Below are 22,170 nucleotides of genomic sequence, written 5' to 3'. Positions count from 1 at the left end.
CCCTCTCCGTCACCATACTCTCCTCAAGCCCCAGAAATCTCATATCGTGCTCTATCACTCTCAACCATGTCTGTCTCGGTCTCCCTCTACCCCTAGGGACCTTTTCTGTTCTCCAAGTCTCCAGCCTCCTAACTGGTGCGTCCATAGGTCTCCTTTTCACATGGCCAAACCATCTTAGTCGATTTTCCATCCTCTCTCTTTCAATATTTTTGGAATTTTCTTTTTAACATTTGTGTCCTTTTTTTTTTTTTTTCCCTTTCAGATGAGCCACGAGGGCAGGAGAAAATAGGCGAGGGGAAATTCGAACCTAAAAGCCATTGTACGATATACCTCCTTCCTAACCAATAGGGTAAGACAACTTCGGTAACTTTTATTCAAGTAGGATTAGGAACAACGTTACTGCGACACTTAGCTTGCTATCTGGAAATGCTAGCAGGAGTAAACATAAACATTTTAACAATGCACTCACTACTCCCATCCTCAACTGGCTGTAGCACCGGGCGAATACCCGACTGCGACAACACATAGTGACACTTAAAGGAAATAAGAGAGCTATGAGCTCGTGCAACGACAAGGGAAACTCCTTTGTCATTGCAATTAATAGTCGATTCTTGGGGAATTACCCTCCTGGCAAGAGGGTAATAAACGGATAAAGTTTTGGAAAGTGAATTTTTTAGTCTAGTTACGGTGCTGCTACCCTCGTCGGTGTTATAACGAGGAGGGGCAGCGTAAGATAATGCCATTGGCGTGCTATGCTCAGAAAACGAAAGAAGTTGGTCGAAAAGGGAAAGTTGATAGGATTTGAGATGTGGGGGTGTTGATTTTGATGGTTTGACCATTTCCTTTGATATTGTTTCCATTTCAATTTCCATGGTTGAAGCTGATAAGTGTAGGGTGGACTAAGGATGGATGTTCTACTCAATCCCTATCCAATACTTTGTACTTATCATTATATACAGGGAAAAGAGAATCTTACAAATGAGATATCGCCACCCGGTGATACTGGGTTCGGTACCGTCATACTTGAATTATGAATCAAATGTTCGCCGATAAGTAACACAATTCCAATTAAGCCTGAGAGAGTAGAGTATGCTACCTTTTTGAAATTGTTGGTATTCTGGTTCTTAAGACAATATGTTCACCGCGGGAAAATTCTGCGGATGCTTATTGTGATTTAAGAATATAATTGCAAGGTTTAATATTTGATCTAGTAATTTAAAAGTGGTTTAACGAGCCCTTTATACACATTTATTTTGATGAGTTATGAATAACTTTTAAACCTTGAAAAATGATATTTAGACATTTAGCAGGATAATGACACAGAGACTGAGCTGTACTTTTAGCTAATGTCTGTTTGCTCACTAATTAGCAATGATTTCATGTGTTTCTCTAGGCTTGGAAGCTGATGGCTTTTGTCGTAGTTATACATCACCGGTATCATCCTCGCTGAATTGAGAGCGGCCTCTTTAAAGTATGCCGAAAATTGAGAGGATGACTGGCACGTCTCGTTGAGACATTTCCACGCGTCTGAGATCATTGTATGAACATGTTTTCGTGCACTCTCAGTCGAGCTACCTTTGTGTTCGTTCATGAAGCAAGCTATGTATGACCCGTCGTGTCCATTCTGGTTCTCATCCTGTACAACAATGAGCTTGATCAACAGGTGAATATCTTAGCCTTCGTTATTACATTATGAATACTTTAAACCAAAATTGATTGGTGCGACCTGCGAGTGGTAAGAGCTCTTATCTATTAAACAAGTGGGTCAGGAAACGCACCTTAGCACTCCCTAGATCATCCCAAAGACGAAAAATTGTAGCCACTAAAGATCCAACTTCTATATGGCTGTTCAAGAGACCTTGGCCTTTCTTGTTTCCTCCTTCACCCAAGAGCAAGAAGAGGTATGCAAATACAATACCAACTCCACAACTAACTTTTCCATTCTTCAGATACTCGTCAGTTGAAGGCGTGTGTCCGGAGGCAAACCACTTTGCTTCCACCAGAAATGCATTGAATAGATCTTTCCACTGCATGAAGTTAAAACAAGATTCAACTACAGGTCAGTGTTCGCTCTTATCATAGACGTAGTACGAAAATGTAAGTTTTCATCGACGTACCACTATCTGAAGAAACTCTTTAGGATTCCATCCATGAATATCATAGGCTTTTTCGCTGATCTCGTTGATTAGCTCATAGAGGTTTTTGAGGCAGAGTCTCATGTAGTTAGGCAATCCTGTGACATTATCATATTCCCATCTATTAACAGCTTCAGTGAAGAGAATGAGCTCGTCAAGTGTTCCATACAAATCAAAAATGTCGTCGATGATATAAACAAATGCTATGGCTTTTGTGAGCTCTACCCTCTGCTCTGCCATATCTGGACTTGGCAGACAAGCCAAGGACCACATATGCCATTTCGCTGGCTGGTTTCTCGCACTCTGCAATTCCTCGGTCAGTCGAAGTCCTTTCCACCATCTAATAATCATCGACAATAACATACATAAGCTACTCTGTATGCCAAATAATTTCTTGTAAGGACTTTTATGCTAAGATATACTGTACTGTACCCGGAAACTCTTACTGAAGCACTTTTCAGTACATACTTTCATAGGGGTATTTGAGTGAATAACATGTTTTACAATTATGCAAATTTGTTAATTGCTTTAAGCTATTCAAAGGGTTCCGCTTTGAAAAACTTACGTTGAAACTTGAGTTGTTTCTCTCTGGTGGTTGGTCTGAGCCATTTTGATGTCAATTGCAGCCAGATATTGAATCTCTTTCAACCAACTGCTTTCATCACTTAAGTTATGAAGTGAGTTCATCGAGATCTCGAAATTCTGAAGGAAGTCCGAGGCCATAAATCTTGGTAAGCTTGTATGATATGGATTCTTAAGTGTGTTTTCAATAATAGAGCCCTTAGATGGTTCATTATTCTCCATTTTCCGTAGGAGATGCTCACTGAATTCACCAATATCATCTAGTATATCGTCCCCTGGAACACGAAAGTGATACGCTTCATATAAACTCATTAGTCCTTTACTGTCTTTTCTCAGTTCTTGCCTGAAGTTCCCATCCTTGTCTTTGAATTTACTAAAGCAGTCTGTTCAAGCAAACAGGTTATGTAGTTACTTGTTAGTCTTCAGAAATACAACTACTGATTGTGTATAGCATTAATTAGGTAAATTACCTGCAGAGACATTGTATCCATGTTGTCTCAAGAGACGAAAGCGAAGGGCGGTATCATGAAGATCATAGTCTCCTTCCCCTGAGCCACATATTTCATAATGCCTTGTTAATGCATCAGCAATCTCGTTCTGAAAATAGTATTGAAGACCTAACCGTTGAATGGCATCGATCATGACCAAGTCCTCTGCACGGTAACATTTCATTGCTTTATCTGCTATCATTTCCTTTATCCTCTGAACCCTCTTCTGAAGCTGTTGATTTACCTGACATAAACAACCGAAAACTGCATTTACAAGAATAGATATCCCCTTTGTGTTAGCTAACAATTTACATATTCCATTTTGGTATGTCGCCACCAACACTCGCATATAAAATATTGATTGCGTCGAGTGAGTACAGTGTTTTAAGCATCCATAAGAAGTATTTCAGAAGTAGAAGAATGAATATACATACCTGAACTGTGATGAGGGTTTCATCATTGGCAGAACTCTGCTGTTCTGTAGGCAGAATATTTATGTTTTCACCCTTCTTAATACTAATGTTCTGGTTTTTTCTAGCAGAGATAATAGATTTGAAGGTAGAGATTATTGCCATGATTTGCATTCTGACCTTTGTGGATAATCAAGTTCTTAGAGATTAACTCTGTTATTTTGTTGAATACAAGGCCTGAGTACCGCGCTATATATAAGGGTAAGTAAATCATTGGCGGGGCCATAATTTGAACTTAGCGTGTGTTGAGAATTTGAATTGCCTAGAACGGGTAATGGTATAAGGTAAATTTGAAAAAAGATTCAACTTATAGATTCGAAATTTTTCATCATGCAACGGTGAAAAGCGCCCCTATTATACCCCGCCTCCTGTCAGTTTCAGTTGTGTTTAAAGCATGTGTTAATTGTTATTGCCAGACACACAAATAGTACTTTTCCATTATTGAGAACACGAAAAGATCGAAATGTGGCTGTTACCACAAATCTATTGAATTAAATTTGCCATTTTTTTGGAGCTTTTGTTTCTGGGTAGGGCTACAAAGGGTGAGTGTGACATATCAACATAAGAAGTAAATAAATATCGCAAATATATGATGTTTTTATGTCTATGCATTAAGAGGAGAGAGCATGGGACATGAGATATTGAGATGGGACACGGAAATGGGATAGAGGATCCTCATTGTGCTGCAAACTTTTCTTTTGCAAGTTTATAGACATTGCGTTTTTAGGAAACTAAACTCGAGCTTTTTTTTTTTTTTTTTTGCCTAATGTTCTTTTATTTACGCATTTTTCATTTTTACCTCTCATGTTTTTCAATCCATCTTCTCTCCTTTCCCTTTCGCCAAAATTCTATAACTGAGAAAAAATGACCAATTTAGTTGGAAAAATTATTTAATTCATTTAACTGAAATAGGAGTAACTAATTGAAAATTTTAAATCCTAATTTTAATTGAAAGGGCAATAGCTAATTGAATGGTTAAAACCTTAATTTAATTGAAAGACCAACGACTAATTGAAATTTTTTAACCCTAATTGAAAACTCTAACTAAAGAACCTTAATTGAAATTCTAAACCCTAATTAACGATAGAAACGATTAATAGAACTTAATCCACAAAAATTGATGTATTTTATTGTTAAAACGAAGTAATTACTTGTTAGGTATGAGAATTAAGATCTTGTTTGAAGAATTTGAGAGAATTTAATTAGGCTTTAGGAGAAATAGAAGGGGTTATAGGAGAAATAAAGAGTAAAAGTTGTACATAAAAGAGCAATTAATTTTTCTCTCTGTCGAAAACAATTCATAATGGTGATTTTGGTGTTGGTGGGGTTAGAAATCGAAGTCACAAGTCTTGCCACTTCATGATTTTAGTGGAACAGAGTTGTAGAGTCCGTGGTAGTGTGACAACCATTTTTTTTTTGGCTTCTGTATGCGCACTGTGTTAAATTTTTCGTTTTTGGGTGTATTGTATGAGACAGTCTCACTTGTAAAATCTGCCCAAATGCTTGTGTACCTCATTTAATTACGTGGTTAATTGTTTGCTCTCAAAATATATGACCGTCTCATATAATGTTACAGAGTATTATTATTTTTGTCGGATTTGTACTATGATTAACCATTTTGTGCCTTTGATTCCTCATATTGCAAACTGAAGCTCTTTAGGAGATGAATTAACTTGTTATCCAATCTCACTTACTTCCTTTATCAACTTCAATTGGTCTTGCACTCTTGCTCAAGACCGTCTCAACTTAAGACCTATTACAACTTCTTTTTATTTCCACCTCTATTTTAGTTGGGCGCAGAGCCGTCTTAATTTAAAACGGTAGTATTAAATAAGAATTGGTGTATCAACTTATGAACATTTTGCAGACTAAGGGTCTGGTCAGTAACTATTTTATTCCTATTGTTTTTCCAGCAGAATGCTGACCCTGCTCCTATAGAGTGCGCATTGAAAAAAATATTTTTTAGACAAACGTGTACTATTTTATAGAAACATACGGTTCTATTACATACGTGCATTGAAAAATTACTGGCAGAGAAAGATTGATTTTTGATTTTAGGTGACTGTTGTTTGCTCACTAATTAGCAATGACTTCATGTGTTTCTCTAGGCTTGGAAGTCGATGGCTTTCGCTGTAGTCATACATCACCAAGACCATCCTTGCTAAATTGAGAACGGCCTCTTTGAAGTGTGCCGAAAATTGAGAAGACTGGCACGACTCACTGAGACACTCCCATTGGTCTGAGATCATTGTATGAACGTGTTCTCGTGCACTCTGAGTCGAGCTACCTTTGTGTTCGTTCACGCACTGAACTTCATCAACAGGTGAATATCTTAGCCTTCGTTAGTACATTACGAATACTTTAAACCAAAGTTGATTGGTGCGATTGGTGAAAACTCTTCTCTCTTAAAGACGGAAACGCACCTTAGCACTCCCTAGATCATCCCAAAGACGGAAAATAGGCCGCTAAAAATACAATTTCTATATGGCTGTTCACGAGACCTTTGCCTCCCTTATTTCCTCCCTTGATTGCCACAATAATCCCCTGTTAGCGGACTAGTACTAGTCAAAACTCTATCTTATGAGTTGTACTACATTATGATTAGTTTAGGAATCTAACTTTCTAGATTTGTATCTTGTACTCTTATATAAAGGGTTATATAAAATAGGTATCTCTTTTTCACAATTTTTCATGCAATTCCAGATTTATTGTAACGTTTTATAATTCTGTCATGGTATCAGAGTCTCGTGCTCTTGATAAAGGTTAATGCCCTAAAAGTAGATTCTAGGTCTGAAGTTATACCACCCACCCAAAACTGAATTTCGCTCAGCCTATACCTACAAGGCTACAACCCTTGTTCCGCTGCCACCACCTCGAAAATTGCGTAAAACATACACTCAAATAATGGCCATAAGACCCTGTTCTTTTGGACTTAAAGTCACTTAATTTAAGTTCACTTCAGATCTCATAAGTTAAGTTCAGTTCAGATCAGATTCTATAAGTTCAGTTCAGATCCTATAAGTTCAGTTCAGTTCAGATCTTATAAGTTTAGTTCAGTTCAGTTCAGATCCTATAAGTTTCAGTCCAAAAGAACAGGGCTTAAAGTCCATAACCCTTTCGCCCACTACCGAAATTTGGCCACCCCTCACTTGACATCTTTCTCGAGAAACCCAGCTTATGAACCACTACTTATCATACGGTTGTCATCTACTTATCACACGGTTGTCATGGTTGAAGTCTCTAAGATCGATTTTATACTCTTAACACCCCCTCACATGAATGCCTTTTGGGATTGAAGTGTGGATGCAACGACAGACCTCTTTATATCTGAGGCTAGCTAATATTCCACTTAAAGAAGTGAAGGTGATGAGATTTAAAGTTTTAGCTCTAAGATCATATCAAAAAACCATCTCAACCAAAAGATTTAGGAGAAAAAGGATTGTACATGTACTACATCATATTTAATGACTTTTTGAGTTTTTGTGTATTTTTTCGAGTATTATAGAGTATAAATTACATTTTAGTTTTATAATGTCAAAAATCAATTTTTTTTTAGCTTATATGTAATTTTTTGAGTTATAATGTAACTTTTTGAGATTAAAGTTTAAGTAAATAAACTCAAAAACTTTAAAATAAAACTCAAAAATTTTAGAATAAAACTCAAAATTTTTATATTAATACTCAAAAACTATAACATCTGATGTAGTACATCAGATGTATAATCCACTTACTGAAGATTTAGTGACAGCCCTCTCGGCCACCACTCTGGCAATAATTTGGCCATACCTTTTTTTCTCTTGTTTCGATTTTAAGGGTAGGGCGCATCCAACAATCAATTTTCGGCCTCGTAAACAATTCATCACTACCCTCTTGGACGGATCTCTCAAAAAATATTCATCAACAGTACCAAGTTTGTCTAGTCCTGAAATAATCACATGTTGCTAGGGTCACCTAGCCTACTAAAGTATCCCACCCAACATCATTTGATGCTGTGATCGAGGCACCACGCATAGGGGTGGTAATCGCCAATCGGGTCTGTCGGATCGGGTCATATCGGGTCAACTAACCCTTTCGGGTTGGGTTTGGATTCGGGTTATCGGGTCAGGTCATTTTGGGCTAAATGATGTATCGGGACGGGTCGAGTTTGGGTCGGGTCATTATCGAGTCCGGTTACTTTATCACATTACTTCAATTTTTAACCATTAAATTTAGTTTTTAACCATTATTTGGTTTAATTATTTTATTATTAAGTCAAATATATCAATCTAAACACAAAATTATTTTCATTTGATCAATATTAAGCTTAATAATTGTTGGGTCATCAATTTAATCGTGTCAGTATCGGGTCGGGTCAATATGGGGCCGGGTCTGGATCGGGTTCGGGACACTGATGATCGGGTCATGTCGGGTTACGGGTCAGGTCAATTTCGGGTTGCAATATTCCCGGGTTCTGTCGGTTCGGGTTTGCTCAGGTTTGGGTCGCTCACTCAGATCGGGTTAGACTTGCCAGCTCTACTAGTCAGTAGTCACACAGCACAATTCGGTACTTACGTTATGAAGTACTCTCTTCGTCCCAGTTAATTGATCATTTGTTTTTTTGCACGCTTGTTGATGCTCATTTCATTTCGTGAATATTTGTACTTGCGTTAAGTTTAAAAATATAAAACTTTGATATTCTTATTGTAAATCAAACAAGATCCCTCATGATCAGGGGCAGATCCACCTTGTAGCAAGGGATGACGGCCGCTTCCCCAAACATAAAAAAAAAAAAAAAAAAAAAAAAAAAAAAGTTTGATTTAAAAAGACGAGTTTTTGTTACCTACTCCAAATATGGTTGAATAGTAGATAAGTAAATGGTATCCGCAAAATGTAGAATAAATAGCTTGTGGTTCAACTGTAAAGGCTTTGGTTTTCCACCTATTCCCCCGATTCAAATCCCATTACATACATATTCTCATTTTTTTCCTCTCAATATTTTAAGTTATTATGTAATAAGTCATTGTATTCGTTATACAAGTTATGTAGTATATTTTTTTCCGATTATGGTCGCCCTTGCTCATGATTATAAATTATTTTAAGGATTCTCATTCTTTATGAATAGCGTCTAGAAAAGAGATGATAACAATTGATCGGGACTGATTGAAGATGATAACTTACTAATAAAAGAGGCTTTATAAAGACAAGAGTTAGTCAAGTGCAAAGCGTCTTGCTTGTGATGGGCTAATTTCGTCACAAGCTGAAGACCTCTTACAAAAAGGGAAAGGGGACAAGGTGGGGCACCTCCATGTGCTTCGCACTCACCTCTCAATGAGTATTTTGTGAGAGAAAATGGTATCCGTCGCAAGCTTGTGTCGGATATCGCCCGTCTTCAATGAGATTTTGTGAGTCAAGTGGTAGAAGCTTTTTTTACTCCAAATGAGAGCCGACCAAAGTACATGAACTGTTCACTGAGTCAGAGAGTCAGAGTGCATAGAGCAGCCACGACACTGTCAAAAGGATTATAGATATCTGCATCAGCAGCTACCTGAGCATTATACGCTTCAAGGTTGCATCTGACGTCCCAAAGCAGCCACGTCACTTAAATACAGATTATTGTTGATTCCATATCTTTTTGGATACGATTTTCCTCCAAATCTTACCTACTGCGGAGAGATTTTGGTTAGGCTTAGAGGAGGGAAATTGAATCCCTCCATACAGAGACGAAGGTAAAGCCTGGCCCAACGGGCCATGACCCGGGCGAGATTGAAAAAAATTGTGTGCATGTGATATTTTTAAAAGTTCAATAAATATTAGGGTATTAATATTAATAGTGTATTAATTCCATAATCAGAGCATATTTTAGTCTTAATTATGCTTGAATAGAAATGCAATATGCCATAAACTAGGTTTGGTGCCCGGCTTCGCACGGGCTACCTCTATTTACCGTTAAATTTTATTTTCAATGAAATAAACTATGTTGGAGTTGTCTAACTCACACGTTTACTATTAGTAATATATTTTTTAAGGCGTTTTTTTGTAATTATGATGAAATGTAAAATTTATTTTCAAATTATGAGACACGTTCACTACCCCACTATTAATATTATCGGCTAGTCTTGCTATAGACGAATATATCCGTTTATAGCTAAAGACGGGTCAAATAGTTTGAAAGTGGTGATATTTTTGGCCCCAATCACCCCACTTTGTTGCTTGTCCTATTAGGGATGTGATATTGTATTTGACCCATTTTTAGTTATAGACGGATATGCCGTCTATAATGAGATTAAAACATTTTTTGTTAATATCATTACGTTCACTACTCCCGTGGCTACTATTGTTTCCTTTACTAATTCCTCTATTTTTTTTTTATTAATTTCATTATTCCCGTTAATTTTATCCAGCTTATATTTAAATAAATAAAATATTTCCTTGAGTCGATTGGTTATTTAATTGTTCATACTTTTTCTCATTGTTACCACCGTTACTTTCACTACATTCGTTACATTACATTCACTCTCCCATTGTCATTATTATAACTGTCACTACTCCCACATTAATACCGTTTAATTTTATTAATCTCGTTACTGCTACTATTACTTTTACTACATTTAATTTAATTTATAATTCTATGATGATACTAATTAATTCCATAAGTGGGACATGTTAATTTTAAGGAAAATCACTATATTATTGTGTTTTCTAAATTTAATTACTTTAATTTTATGTAGTTTCCATAAATATTTTTCATCAACACATCTTTATATTATACTTTTAACTAAAACTTATAATATTTACATTGAGGTCCCTTTATCAAGTCCATCACACGGTGCTAGTGATTTAAAACTATATAGTATAATTAATTTGTATAACTTTCTTTAATTATATGGAAGTCCCTTGGTTTCTGAAATTAATATATAGTATTGATATGCTACCATATTTAATGCTATATTTACAATTCATTTCCATATTAATTCCAATTTTGTATCTAGCCATTCAAATTGTAGGAAATTCCTATTTCCAATACTCGCAGATAACAATTATTGACGTATGAATATAATATTTGTTTGATATTTCAAACCAAAAATATAAAAAACTTTTTGTAGCTATCTTGGACATTGATGGGTGCTAATCAACAACTCCAATTATCATAATTATTATTGGTTTAACCATTAGTTAATTTCTAAAAATCTTATTTGTTCTTGTTTAAAGATGTTGAATTACGACTTGTAATTGTTGTAGCAAAAGTTTTATTAGTTTCTATAATTATTTTAGTAACAAAAATTATTGGTTTATGCTAGCTTTCTACTATAGTGGTTTCCATTCCAGTAAGACGACATTTATTAAACGTTTCGGCCCGGGTTAGAATTCAACCCTAGCTTCGTCCCTGCCTCCATATCTCTCCCCCTCCATTTCCCTCCACACTCATTTTCTATCCAAACAAGGAATTTCAAATCTAATCTTCCTCCCTTTCTTATAACCTTTGGTTTGGATGGGAGGGAGTATACAAGACACTCAATCGATTACTGTTGCTTTTTGTAATGTGATTTTATGGAGTCGATTCCACAGCAAGACACTCAATCGACAGTTGGGAATCTTGACAGATATTCTTGGAAATCAATAAGTCTCTCTTGTGATAGACATATCCGTCACAAGTTTGCGACGGATAAGTAATACCCATATGGGTAGATAAGACAAAACAAATTGTTATTCCCTAGGCATTCTGCCTTTGTCTTATCTACCCCACATGAGAAGTTGTAAACTCTCAATCGAACAAATTGTTAAAAGAACCATTTACATATTTAACAAACAAAAGATGGTCGATATAGAGTTTACAACGCAATGAAATCGAGAGACGATGTTAATTCAGTCGGAGTTTCACAGAAGTCTAAACAATGTGTATTCTAGTAAAGATTGTTCGATTGAGAGTTCCCCTCTACAAAAAAAAAAAAAAAAAAAAAAAAATCCATGAATTGGCATTATAATAACAGTTACACAAGTTACAATCTGAATAAACCAAAGTCTTTACAGAACACCGAGATACTCGCATTATACCTTGGATGATCATGCATAAGAATCGAGCTTTACATCAAATTCAAGCAGTGCAAAAACCTATATGTGACCGTTGTATGGATATACAACGGTCTCATTTCATATTATACCTGGTTATATGCATTCAACGGTAGTACACAGGACTAACCACCGTTCAAGCACAATCGTTAGGTTGTTGAGAAATCGAAAACATTTCTCGCATTCACCTTCAAGAATCTCAAAAATACAGTGTATTACAACGGCAGTGAATCAAGCTTCTTTGCCATTTGTTTGGCATGACGAAGAGCAGCTAGTGCTTCCGCTTGTTTTCCAGAGCGTTTTAAGTTAACCGCTTTCATTTTCTCAGCCTTGATCTGAGCTTCGAGTTGAAGCCGCTCTTGACTGGAAACATTATTCTTACTAGAACTTGAGGCTGATACCTCTTGTTTTGGTAGGGCATTGGAGACGACGGGAGTAGCATCTTGCAACCCAATTGCTTGTAAGGCGGATAAAAGCTGAGGATCAAACAAATCCTCGACACCCGCCATGTCAGCTGTTCCTCCAGCTGATGTGGCAGGGGTCGGACTAGCTTCTTCTAGCTGGGATTCTAGTTTCTTGGCCAATTCAAGTTCGGCATCAGCTTCATCGGTCCTACCTTCTCTTCGTAGCTTCATAGCATTCCGTTTGTGAGTAAGACACTCCCGCTGAAGCTTAAATCGGTCGCTACTAGACATGGGTTTTGTGGTCACTTGTGGAGGACTTTGCTCCTCCTTTACTGTAGAAGATACAGTGGAATAAGTGACTTCCATGGTCAAATTCTCGGGTTTTTCTTCCTGTAGGTTTTTCTCCAATAACTTTGCTTTTCTGAGTTCATCTCGCGCTTCAGCCAATTTCCCTTCCCTTTTAAGCATTAGGGCTTTCCTTTTATGAGAAAGAATCTCTTGCTGGACTGGGCTTTTTTGGTTATCCGGAGAAACATCCGATGAATGGTCAGAATTAGGAGTATTCTCATGTACCACCTGCCGTTTTTCAGAACCGCTACTTACTTCAGCTGTTCTTTTAAGAGGAGTTTCGTGACTTCCTTTGTCAATAGTCGCAGTCATTTCAGGTAGAGTTACGACTTCCTCCTCAACTTTACTCTCAGAAAAGTCAATTAGTTGATCTTGCTTTGGTGCTTCACATTCGGATAACTCTTCCTCCAACGTCTTAGCCGTTGCAAGCAGTTCGTCAGCCTCCGTCTCCTGACCTTGGCGTCTAAGAGCAAGGGCTTTTCTCTTCAACCCTAAAAGTTCTCTTTGAATTTCAGCTTTACTTCTTTGTCGTTTTCTAGCAGGAGTTTTATCCCTACTTTCCACAGAAGCCTGGATGGACGGGTCAGGCACTTGGACGGAAGGCATTACATTGTCTTCATCCTGCCAGCCCAAGTTTTGCAGGACCGAAAGATAGGACGGATCATCCACATCTTGATCTGTTAAATCTACATCTTCCTCCACAGGGGCGAGAATGGAAGATAAATCGAAGTCAATTGCTATAGGTTCTGATGCTGTATAACTAACATTTGAAGGATTATCAATCTCCTCAAGCTGTTGCTCGAGAATTTTCCCTTTTTTCAGTTCCTCGTCAGCTTCTTCTAATTTCCCTTCTCTTTTCAAAGCAAGCGCCTTCCTTTTCAAAGCCAAAAGTTCCTTTTGAATCGTTATTTTGCTCTTAGGAGCTGATTTTCTGTCTGTTTTACGTTGAGAAACAGTAGAGTCGGGTTCCACCGTGTTGACAGAATCCAGCGTTTCCAGATCCTTTTCGAGTGCTTTGGCCTTTTTTAGCAGTGACATTGCCTCAGCCAGGTTACCGGATCGTTTCTGAGTTAATGCTTCCTTCTTCAACTTGAGGATCTCATCTTCAAGTGCTTCCTTATTTACAGAAGAATCTTCAGGAGCAATGTCGTCAGCTTGATCAAACTCCTCATACCAACCTAATGATTGCAGGGTTGCAGCCATCTCTGGATCATGCAAATCATCATCAGTGACATCAAAGTTCCCACCAAAACCAAGATCCCCACCAAAATCCGAGAATTTGTTCAAGTCAAACCCAACATCCAGATCAAATCCAGTTGAAAAACCCTTTTTGTCATCATTATCCAGGCCACGCATTAGAGCGGATAACTCATCGTCAGACTCATCAGCGTCAGCCAAGAACTCTTGTTCCTCAATTTGCTTCTCTAAAATCTTGGCCTTTTTAAGTTCCTCCTTGGCCTCGACAAGCTTCCCCTCCCGTTTTAGCGCCAAAGCCTTTTTCTTCAGTGCGATTACTTGAGACTTGTCTAACCCAGATGACTCTTTACTATGAGTAGCCTTCGCAGAATTATGTCCAATCAAACTGAGAAGCTCACCTTCTAAGCTCATTGTAGCAGGTTTCTTATCAATATCGTTTATATCCCGATCGGACCATCCAAGTTGCATGAGTTCTGCAGTTAGGTCATCTTTTTCTTTAACCTTACGAGGGATCGAATTTTCTTTTTTGGCAATATCAGGAGATACATCTTCCTTACTCAGAGCATCAGTTGAGCTGGTTGAAGCCAAAGCCTTCCTTTTACTTTTCCTTAATTGCAGTTCCAGAGCTGCAGCTTGTCGCTCTAACTCCTTCGCCTTTTTAAAGGCTTTAAGAGCTTCCGCTGATTTCCCTTCCCCCTTCAGAGTTTTATGCCTTTTCTTCTCCTCAACGGCTTGTTCGCGCAACTCTTCAGGAGTGAAAGAACCCATTTCTTTATCATTGGATGCGGTTCCAACTAGACTTGCATCTTCTTCATCCAGGCTCGCACCATTTTTACCAGATTCTTTTCCATCCTTTGCCAAGATTTGATTTAGAGTCTCATCCACACTCCGTGAGGCGGATTTTGAGCTCCCTGGTCAGATTCCATAACATCAGCTGAAATAATAGGGTTCAAACCCTCACATTATAGTACTATATACACAACTACAGAACTCTAGTGAGAAACCATGAGCATCAATATCCAATTACGTTTTCAGCTTCCGTTATTTATTTATTTGCAGTTTTGAAACATAATGATTTGGTGAGCACAAAAACTCGTATGAGACGGTCTTACATGTGAGTCCAAGCCATTTACCATACAAGACTTAATGAACCAATATAGGGTATCAGTTACCTATCCAACGCATTATTTGCTTATAACAAAGCGGTTGCCTAAATCGCGAGTCCTATTACAAAAAACTGAGGGCTGAATGCAACTACATGCTACAATACCTTGTACTAAGCTTAGCTATAACCGTTCTATTAAGCGTCCAACAGAAAACTCTCGTGAATATAACAGTACATTTAGTTAAAAAAATTACTCTATAAGACGCAAAGTACCAGTGAAACTAATAGCAAAAAATATTAAAACCAAAAGACTCAAATATAATAGGAGGTACCTTTTGCAGCACGGTTTTTGTGTCCATAACGCAGCTCAAATCGCGCAGCCTCTTCTATCTTCTTACAAGGTTCACAAATACGAACAGGGGAATCACCTTGCCCTCGCAACACCATTCTATGTTGAGTGCAGGTATTGCAAAACAAGCCTCCACATCGTCGGCAATGATGCTGGAATCAACAAACCCAATATAACTAACTTCTCCAAACGACGACTTAAGTGAAACTCAACTGGCAACTAAACACATCATTTACAAGAATAACGCACTTTACCCACTGATAATCAATCCAATACCAGTACCATACCACACACAAGCCCGCATTTGGCACAACCCAGAAATTTCTATGAGACAGCTTCACACTTGATACAATCCCACTACCTAGTGCCGGAACTAAGGGCCGCTAGTAGGGTACTCGCCCCAGGGGACGATGAAATATTTGAAATGCTCAGTTCTAATTTTCGACATTTTTTTTATTACAAGTCCCCCAAAACTAAAATTCTGGTTCCAGCATCACTGCTGGCGGTACCCCTTAAATTAGATGAGGCATGCATAAAAAACTGGTCTGATCTCACATGTGAAACCGTCTCATACAAGACTCACTCGTCATTAATCCGAAACTTAATGCAGCCAGGCTTTCCAGCATCACTGCTGGTGCTACCCCTTAATTTAGATGAGGCATGCATAAAAAACTGGTCTGATCTCACATGTGAAACCGTCTCATACAAGACTCACTCGTCATTAATCCAAAACTTAATGCAGCCAGGCTTACTATCAGAGTATCAGACCATCCCACCTAAAACTTGCTCAGAAACAATAACAATCAATAATTCACTATTAACTGAAGTTAATCTACTATACTTTATACACATCACAGATCACATAATCAAATAATCAAATTAATTATATGCAGAAACCCACAATTGCAGCAAAACATAACCCTAAAAACACGCTGCATCATAAAATTCCAATTAACACAAACAACAACATCAAAGCCTTAATTCAAAATGATTTGGGGTCGTCCGACATGAATCATCCTTTAGAACCGTCACTAAATGAAAAAAAGCTAATTAATTGATCACCCAAGTAAAATCAACGAAATTAAATAACTACCCAGATGATTAAATGCTGAATTGAATACAAAAAAAAGGGTAAAGATTGAACCTTTCGATTAAGGAAGGTGAATTGAGATGAACAGGATTGACAATGAGAAGCATCAATAACCCAATTATTACCCCTTAATGAGGGTTTTTCTGGTAATCCCATCTTCTCCAACATCTTTAATCTTCAATTAATTTCTTTTATATATCAATCAAAATTATTGACTTTAGTATTATAAAATTACAATCAAATCTATTTTCTACAAGATCTAGTATTAGTAATGGTTTTTTTTTTCTTACATTGGTTTATGTTGCCTTGGTTTTGTTTACTTTTCAATTTAGAAGTAGGACTTGAAAATTGAAATAGTTTATATGGGCTTGGGAATTGTCACTACTCACTATAGTGCTTGGTAATTTACTAGAGCCCAAATATGTTTTTATAAGACGATTTTATAATAGAATCTTATAAGAACGTATTTTCATTTTGTTCTTAATAATGTTTTGTATGTTTCTATCTTGCGTTTAAATCTCGTGTCTGGTGCTTTATTAAACAAAGTTGGAGTGAAACTTGTTTTTGAGGCTGACAAAGTTCTACTCCTGTTTATAGGGATTGTGTGGGCAAGGGTTAACTCTATAGGGGTTTATTTGTTTTATATGTTGATTGGTTTATCATTAATAACAATGCTTCTATTCCTGCTTATATGGAAAGGTTGTCGGTACGCCATAAACGAGTTTCAAACGATAATTAGGTACTCCTTAAAAATAAATGAATACTTCTTATTTAGGGTTGAAAATCGAATACGGAAACTCATGAAGCGACCTTAGACACGTGGTAGAAAAATTGGGAGGAAAATAAACATGACCCGAAATGATCTCCCAACGGCTCAAATTTAAGTGTGTAATACACGGTTTTCGGGATTTCGAGGACCCGGAACAAAAATGTATGTAAATCACATGGACAGATCCTCGGATCAGATAAAGCAGCCACACAAATTTTGAGAAGCAACAGAGAACATTTGAGAGTGCCGGTACGTGATAAACGAGTTTCAAACAAAAACCAGGTACTCCTAAAAAATAGATAAATACTTCTTATTTAGGGTAGACATCGAATACGGTAACTCATGAAGTGGCCCCAGACACGTGGTAGAAAAACCGGGAGGCAAAAAAAACATGACCAGGTACGACCTCCCAAAAAACTCAAATTTAAGTGCATAATACACCGTTTTCGGGATTTCCGGTCCCGGAACAAAAATGTTTGTAAGTCAAACGAACACTTCGTCGGGTCAGATAAAACAGTCACACAAATTCTGAAAAGCAACAGAGGACATTTGAGGGTATCGGTACGCGATAAACGCGTTTTAGACGACAATGTTGTACTCCTTAAAAATAGATAAATACTTCTTATTTAAGCTAAAAATCGAATACGTTAACTTATGAACTGACTCCAGATACGTGGTAGAAAAATTGGTAGGAAAATAAAGGTGGTAGTTACGATCTCCAAAATGACTCTAATTTAAGTGCATAATACACGTTTTTCAGGATCCGGGAACAAAAATGCCTCTAATTTTGAAAAACAACATAGGACATTTGAGGGTGACGGTACGCGATAAACAATTCTCGGATGAAGATCAGTTATTACTTCAAAATAGATGAATACTTATTATTTAGATTTTAAATCGAATACAGCAACTCATGAAGTGACCCCAGACATGTGGTAGAGAAACTGAGAGGAAAAGAAACATGGCCCGGTACGACCTCACAAACATCTCAAATTTAAGTGTATAATATACGGTTTTCGGCATTTCTTGGTCCCGAAATAAAAATGTCTGTAAATCATACTGACGGTTGCTCGGGTCAGATAAAGCTGCAATACAAATTTTTAGAAGCAAATGAGGACATTTGAAGGTGCCGGTACGCGATAAACGAGTCTGAGACGAAAATCAGGTACTCCATAAAAATAGATAAATACTTGTTATTTAGGTTTGAAATCGAAGACGGTAACTCATGAAGTGACCATAGACACGTGGTAGAAAAACTGGGAGGAAAAGAAACATCACCCGGTACGAATCTAATATCTCTCAGTTTTTCAATCAAAAGCTTCATGTCGTTATCATCACACTCAGCTACGCTGACACAAGAATAAACCTCTTGCCACGGCAGCTCGACTCAAACTTTTCCTCGAAAAACTTTTGAGAGACATCTATCGCTTTGCCATCTTTGTCAAAGACAGGCTTACTCATTGCGGCTTTTGTCCATCTTTGCGTTATGTACTTTGTTACGGTATTTTCTACGAAAATCTTGGTTGTGTAGAATCCAAAGGCAGTGCCTGCACAACAAGCCCATTCTCTGAGACATAGAACAAGAACAAGTAATCTCCATGTTATCTGGTGAATATGCTACGTTCCATGACTTATTTGGCATCTGCAAGTCTGTTAGAATATATATTTTTGTCTCATCAATCTTCTCCACATCTTTAAAACGGCAATCAGACAAAGCTGCAACCAATTCTGTTTGGAAGTCTTTGAAAATGTTGTGCGAGTACATTTCAGAAGCATGGACTTCAAGGTTTGACTTTGTTTTCCGTGGGATTTCTGAGTGTTTGTTGTCACTGTTCAATTTGGACTGCTTGTGTCTTTGTGCTTCCAAGGCACTCTCATAGCACACCCAAAACTTCCGTTGGTGCTCAAACTTTGCATGGCCGCTTTATCTATCCCGAGGAACTTTCTATGTGATTTTCGGAGAATTTTATTCCGGGACCCCGGAATCCCGAAATACCGTGTATTATACAATTCAATTTCAGCCGTTCGGAAGATCGTACCGGAACATGTTTCTTTTTCTCCCTGTTTTTCAATCACGCGTCCGAGCTCATTTCGGGAATCAACCTGTTCGATTTCAAAAATCAACCTGTTCGATTTCAGCCTCAAATAACGAGCTTTAACACATTTTTCACGATAATCCGAGTTTCGGCGAATACTAGTTTGTGGCACACTGGCACTCGCAAATGTCTTCCGTTGGTGCTTAAACTTTGTGTGGCCGCTTTATCTTACCCGAGGAACTTTCTATGTGATTTCCGGAGAATTTTATTTCGGGACCCCGGAATTCCGAATTACCGTGTATTATACACTTCAATTTCAGCCGTTCGGAAGGTCGTACCGGAACCTGTTTCTGTTTCTCCCTGTTTTTCAATCACGCGTCCGAGCTCATTTCAGGAATCAACTTGTTCGATTTCAGGAATCAACCTGTTCGATTTCAGCCTCAAATAACGAGCTTTAACACATTTTTCACGATAATCCGAGTTTTGGCGAATGCTGGTTTGTGGCACACCGGCACCGCCAAATATCTTCCGTTGGTGCTCAAACTTTGCGTGGCCGTTTTATCTGACCCGAGGTACTTTCTATGTGATTTCCGAAGAATTTTATTCCGGGACCCCGGAATCCCGAAAAACCGTGTATTATACACTTCAATTTGAGCCGTTCGGAAGGTCGTACCGGAACCTGTTTCTTTTTCTCCCTGTTTTTCAATCATGCGTCCGAGCTCATTTCAGGAATCAACTTGTTCGATTTCAGAATCAACTTTGTTCGATTTCACCTCAAATAACGAGCTTTAACACATTTTTCACGATAATCCGAGTTTTGGCGAATGCTGGTTTGTGGCACACCGGCACCGACAAATGTCTTCCGTTGGTGCTCAAACTTTGCGTGGCTGCTTTATCTGACCCAAGGAACTTTCTATGTGATTTCCGGAGAATTTTATTCCGGGACCCCGGAATCCCGAAAAACAGTGTATATATACACTTCAATTTCAACCGTTCGGAAAGTCGTACCGGAACCTGTTTCTTTTTCTCTCTGTTTTTCAATCACGCGTCCGAGCTCATTTCAGGAATCAACCTGTTCGATTTCAGGAATCAACCTGTTCGATTAAAGGAATCAACCTGTTCGATTTCAGCCTTAAATAACGAGCTTTAACACATTTTTTACGATAATCCGAGTTTCAGCGAATGCTGGTTTGTGGCACACCGGCACCCACAAATGTCTTTCGTTGGTGCTCAAACTTTGCGTGGCCGCTTTATCTGTCCCGAGGAACTTTCTATGTGATTTTCGGAGAATTTTATTCAGGGACCCCGGAATCCCGAAAAACCGTGTATTATACACTTCAATTTCAGCCGTTCGGAAGGTTGTACCGGAACCTGCTTTTTTTTCTCCCTGTTTTTCAATCACGCGTCCGAGCTCATTTCAGGAATCAACCTGTTCGATTTCAGGAATCAACCTGTTCGATTTCAGCCTCAAATAACGACCTTTAACACATTTTTCACGATAATTCGAGTTTCGGTGAATGCTGGTTTGGGACACACCGGCACCACCAAATGTCTTCCGTTGGTGCTTAAACTTTGCGTGGCCGCTTTATTTTACCTGAGAAACTTTCTATGTGATTTCCGGAGAATTTTATTCCGGGACACCGGAATACCGAAAAACCGTGTATTATACACTTCAATTTCAGCTGTTCGGAAGGTCGTACCGGAACCTGTTTCTTTTTCTCCCTGTTTTTCAATCACGTGTCCGAGCTCATTTCAGGAATCAACATGATCGATTTCAGTAATCAACCTGTTCGATTTCAGCCTCAAATAACGAGCTTTAACACATTTTTCACGATAATCCAAGTTTCGGCGAATGCTGGTTTATGACACACCGGCAACCCCAAATGTCTTTCGTTGGTGCTTAAACTTTGCGTGGCCGCTTTATCTTACCCGAGGAACTTTCTATGTGATTTCCGGAGAATTTTATTCCGGGACACCAGAATGCCGAAAAACCGTGTATTATACACTTCAATTTCATCCGTTCGGAAGGTCGTACCGGAACCTGTTTCTTTTTCTCCCTTTTTTTCAATCACGCTTCCGAACTAATTTCAGGAATCAACCTGTTTGATTTCAGGAATCAACCTGTTCGATTTCAGCCTCAAATAACGAGCTTTAACACATTTTTCACGATAATCCGAGTTTCGGCAAATGCTGGTTTGTGGCACACCGGCACCCCCAAATGTCATCCGTTGGTGCTCAAACTTTGCGTGGCCGCTTTATCTGACCCGAGGAATTTTCTATGTGATTACCGTAGAATTTTATTCCGGGACCCCGGAATCCCGAAAAACCGTGTATTATACACTTCAATTTCAGCCGTTCGGAAGGTCGTACCGGAACCTGTTTCTTTTTCTCCCTGTTTTTCAATCACGCGTCCGAGCTCATTTCTGGAATCAACCTGTTCGATTTCAGGCTAAACGGCTCAAATTTAAGTGTATAATACACGGTTTTCGAGATTTCAGGGTCCCGGAAGAAAAATGTCCGTAAATTCTACAGACGGTTCCTTGAGTTAGATAAAGCAACCACATAAATTTTGGAGAAGCATCATAAGACATTTGAGTGTGATGGTACGCGATAAAGAGTTTAGGATGTAGATCGGTACTACTTGAAAATAGATGAATACTTGTTATTTAGATTTAAATCAAATACAGTAACTCATGAAGTGACTCCAGACACATGGTAGAAAAACTGGGAGGAAAAAGAAACATGACCCGGTACGACCTCCCAAACGGCTCAAATTTAAGTGTATAATACACGTTTTTCGAGATTTTAGGGTCCCAAAACAAAAATGCCCGTTAATCATACAGACGGTTGCTCGGGTCAGATAAAGCTGATATACAAATTTTTAGAAGCAAATGAGGACATTTGAGGGTGCACGTAGCCCGGTACGCGATAAACGAGTCTGGGACGTAAATATGGTACTCCTTAAAAATAGATGAATACTTGTTATTTAGATTTCAAAGCGAATACGGTAACTCATGAAATGACCCGAGACACGTGGTAGAAAAACGGGGAAGAAATGAAACATAACCCGGTACGACCTCCCAAACGGCTCAAATTAAAGTGTATAATACACAGTTTTCGGGATTTCAGAGTCCCGGAAAAAAAATTTCTG

At 38.2% G+C, this 22,170-nt stretch overlaps 2 protein-coding genes and 2 long non-coding RNA genes across 4 annotated transcripts in view; 2 read left to right on the top strand and 2 right to left on the bottom strand.

Moving 5' to 3' along the window:
* LOC141593058 (uncharacterized) overlaps nucleotides 1–1,486 on the top strand; it is a 30,821-nt gene extending 29,335 nt beyond the window's left edge. Inside the window, exons 6-7 of the long non-coding RNA XR_012521279.1 lie at nucleotides 263–349; nucleotides 1,394–1,486. This is a non-coding gene — a long non-coding RNA (uncharacterized LOC141593058). The remainder of the gene's footprint in view (nucleotides 1–262; nucleotides 350–1,393) is intronic.
* LOC141593053 ((3S,6E)-nerolidol synthase 1-like) lies at nucleotides 913–3,789 on the bottom strand. Its single transcript, XM_074414003.1, has 6 exons — nucleotides 3,640–3,789; nucleotides 3,188–3,449; nucleotides 2,701–3,100; nucleotides 2,118–2,475; nucleotides 1,779–2,027; nucleotides 913–1,636 (listed from the first exon to the last, which is right to left on the bottom strand). Exons 1-6 carry the CDS (start codon nucleotides 3,787–3,789, stop codon nucleotides 1,340–1,342), a joined length of 1,716 nt encoding a protein of 571 aa, XP_074270104.1. The 3' UTR covers nucleotides 913–1,339.
* Nucleotides 2,777–3,802, top strand: LOC141593060 (uncharacterized). Its single transcript, XR_012521281.1, has 2 exons — nucleotides 2,777–2,866; nucleotides 3,194–3,802. It is a non-coding gene; the product is annotated as an uncharacterized LOC141593060 (long non-coding RNA).
* Nucleotides 3,803–11,613: 7,811 nt separating this feature from the next.
* On the bottom strand, nucleotides 11,614–16,604 carry LOC141593048 (uncharacterized). The gene is made up of 3 exons (XM_074413997.1): nucleotides 16,269–16,604; nucleotides 15,108–15,276; nucleotides 11,614–14,581 (listed from the first exon to the last, which is right to left on the bottom strand). The coding sequence occupies exons 1-3, from the start codon at nucleotides 16,380–16,382 to the stop codon at nucleotides 11,937–11,939; spliced, it is 2,928 nt and encodes a 975-aa protein (XP_074270098.1). The 5' UTR covers nucleotides 16,383–16,604; the 3' UTR covers nucleotides 11,614–11,936.
* Between the last annotated feature and the right edge of the window lie 5,566 nt (nucleotides 16,605–22,170).

Source organism: Silene latifolia, chromosome 7, assembly GCF_048544455.1.
Source record: "Silene latifolia isolate original U9 population chromosome 7, ASM4854445v1, whole genome shotgun sequence".
NCBI classification, from domain to species: domain Eukaryota; kingdom Viridiplantae; phylum Streptophyta; class Magnoliopsida; order Caryophyllales; family Caryophyllaceae; genus Silene; species Silene latifolia.
This window is presented reverse-complemented; position numbering and strand designations above follow the sequence as displayed.

Coding starts and splice junctions, on each gene's coding strand:
- LOC141593053 (XM_074414003.1), bottom strand. CDS start 3,789: ATGCAAATCATGGCAATAATCTCTACCTTCAAATCTATTATCTCTGCT. Junction 2,028..2,117: donor AAGAGTTTCTTCAGATAGTG/GTACGTCGATGA, acceptor AACTTCATGCAG/TGGAAAGATCTATTCAATGC. Junction 1,637..1,778: donor ATGATCTAGGGAGTGCTAAG/GTGCGTTTCCTG, acceptor ATTGTTGTACAG/GATGAGAACCAGAATGGACA.
- LOC141593048 (XM_074413997.1), bottom strand. CDS start 16,382: ATGTTGGAGAAGATGGGATTACCAGAAAAACCCTCATTAAGGGGTAAT. Junction 15,277..16,268: donor TCACCTTCCTTAATCGAAAG/GTTCAATCTTTA, acceptor TGTTGATTCCAG/CATCATTGCCGACGATGTGG. Junction 14,582..15,107: donor CAAAAACCGTGCTGCAAAAG/GTACCTCCTATT, acceptor GAATCTGACCAG/GGAGCTCAAAATCCGCCTCA.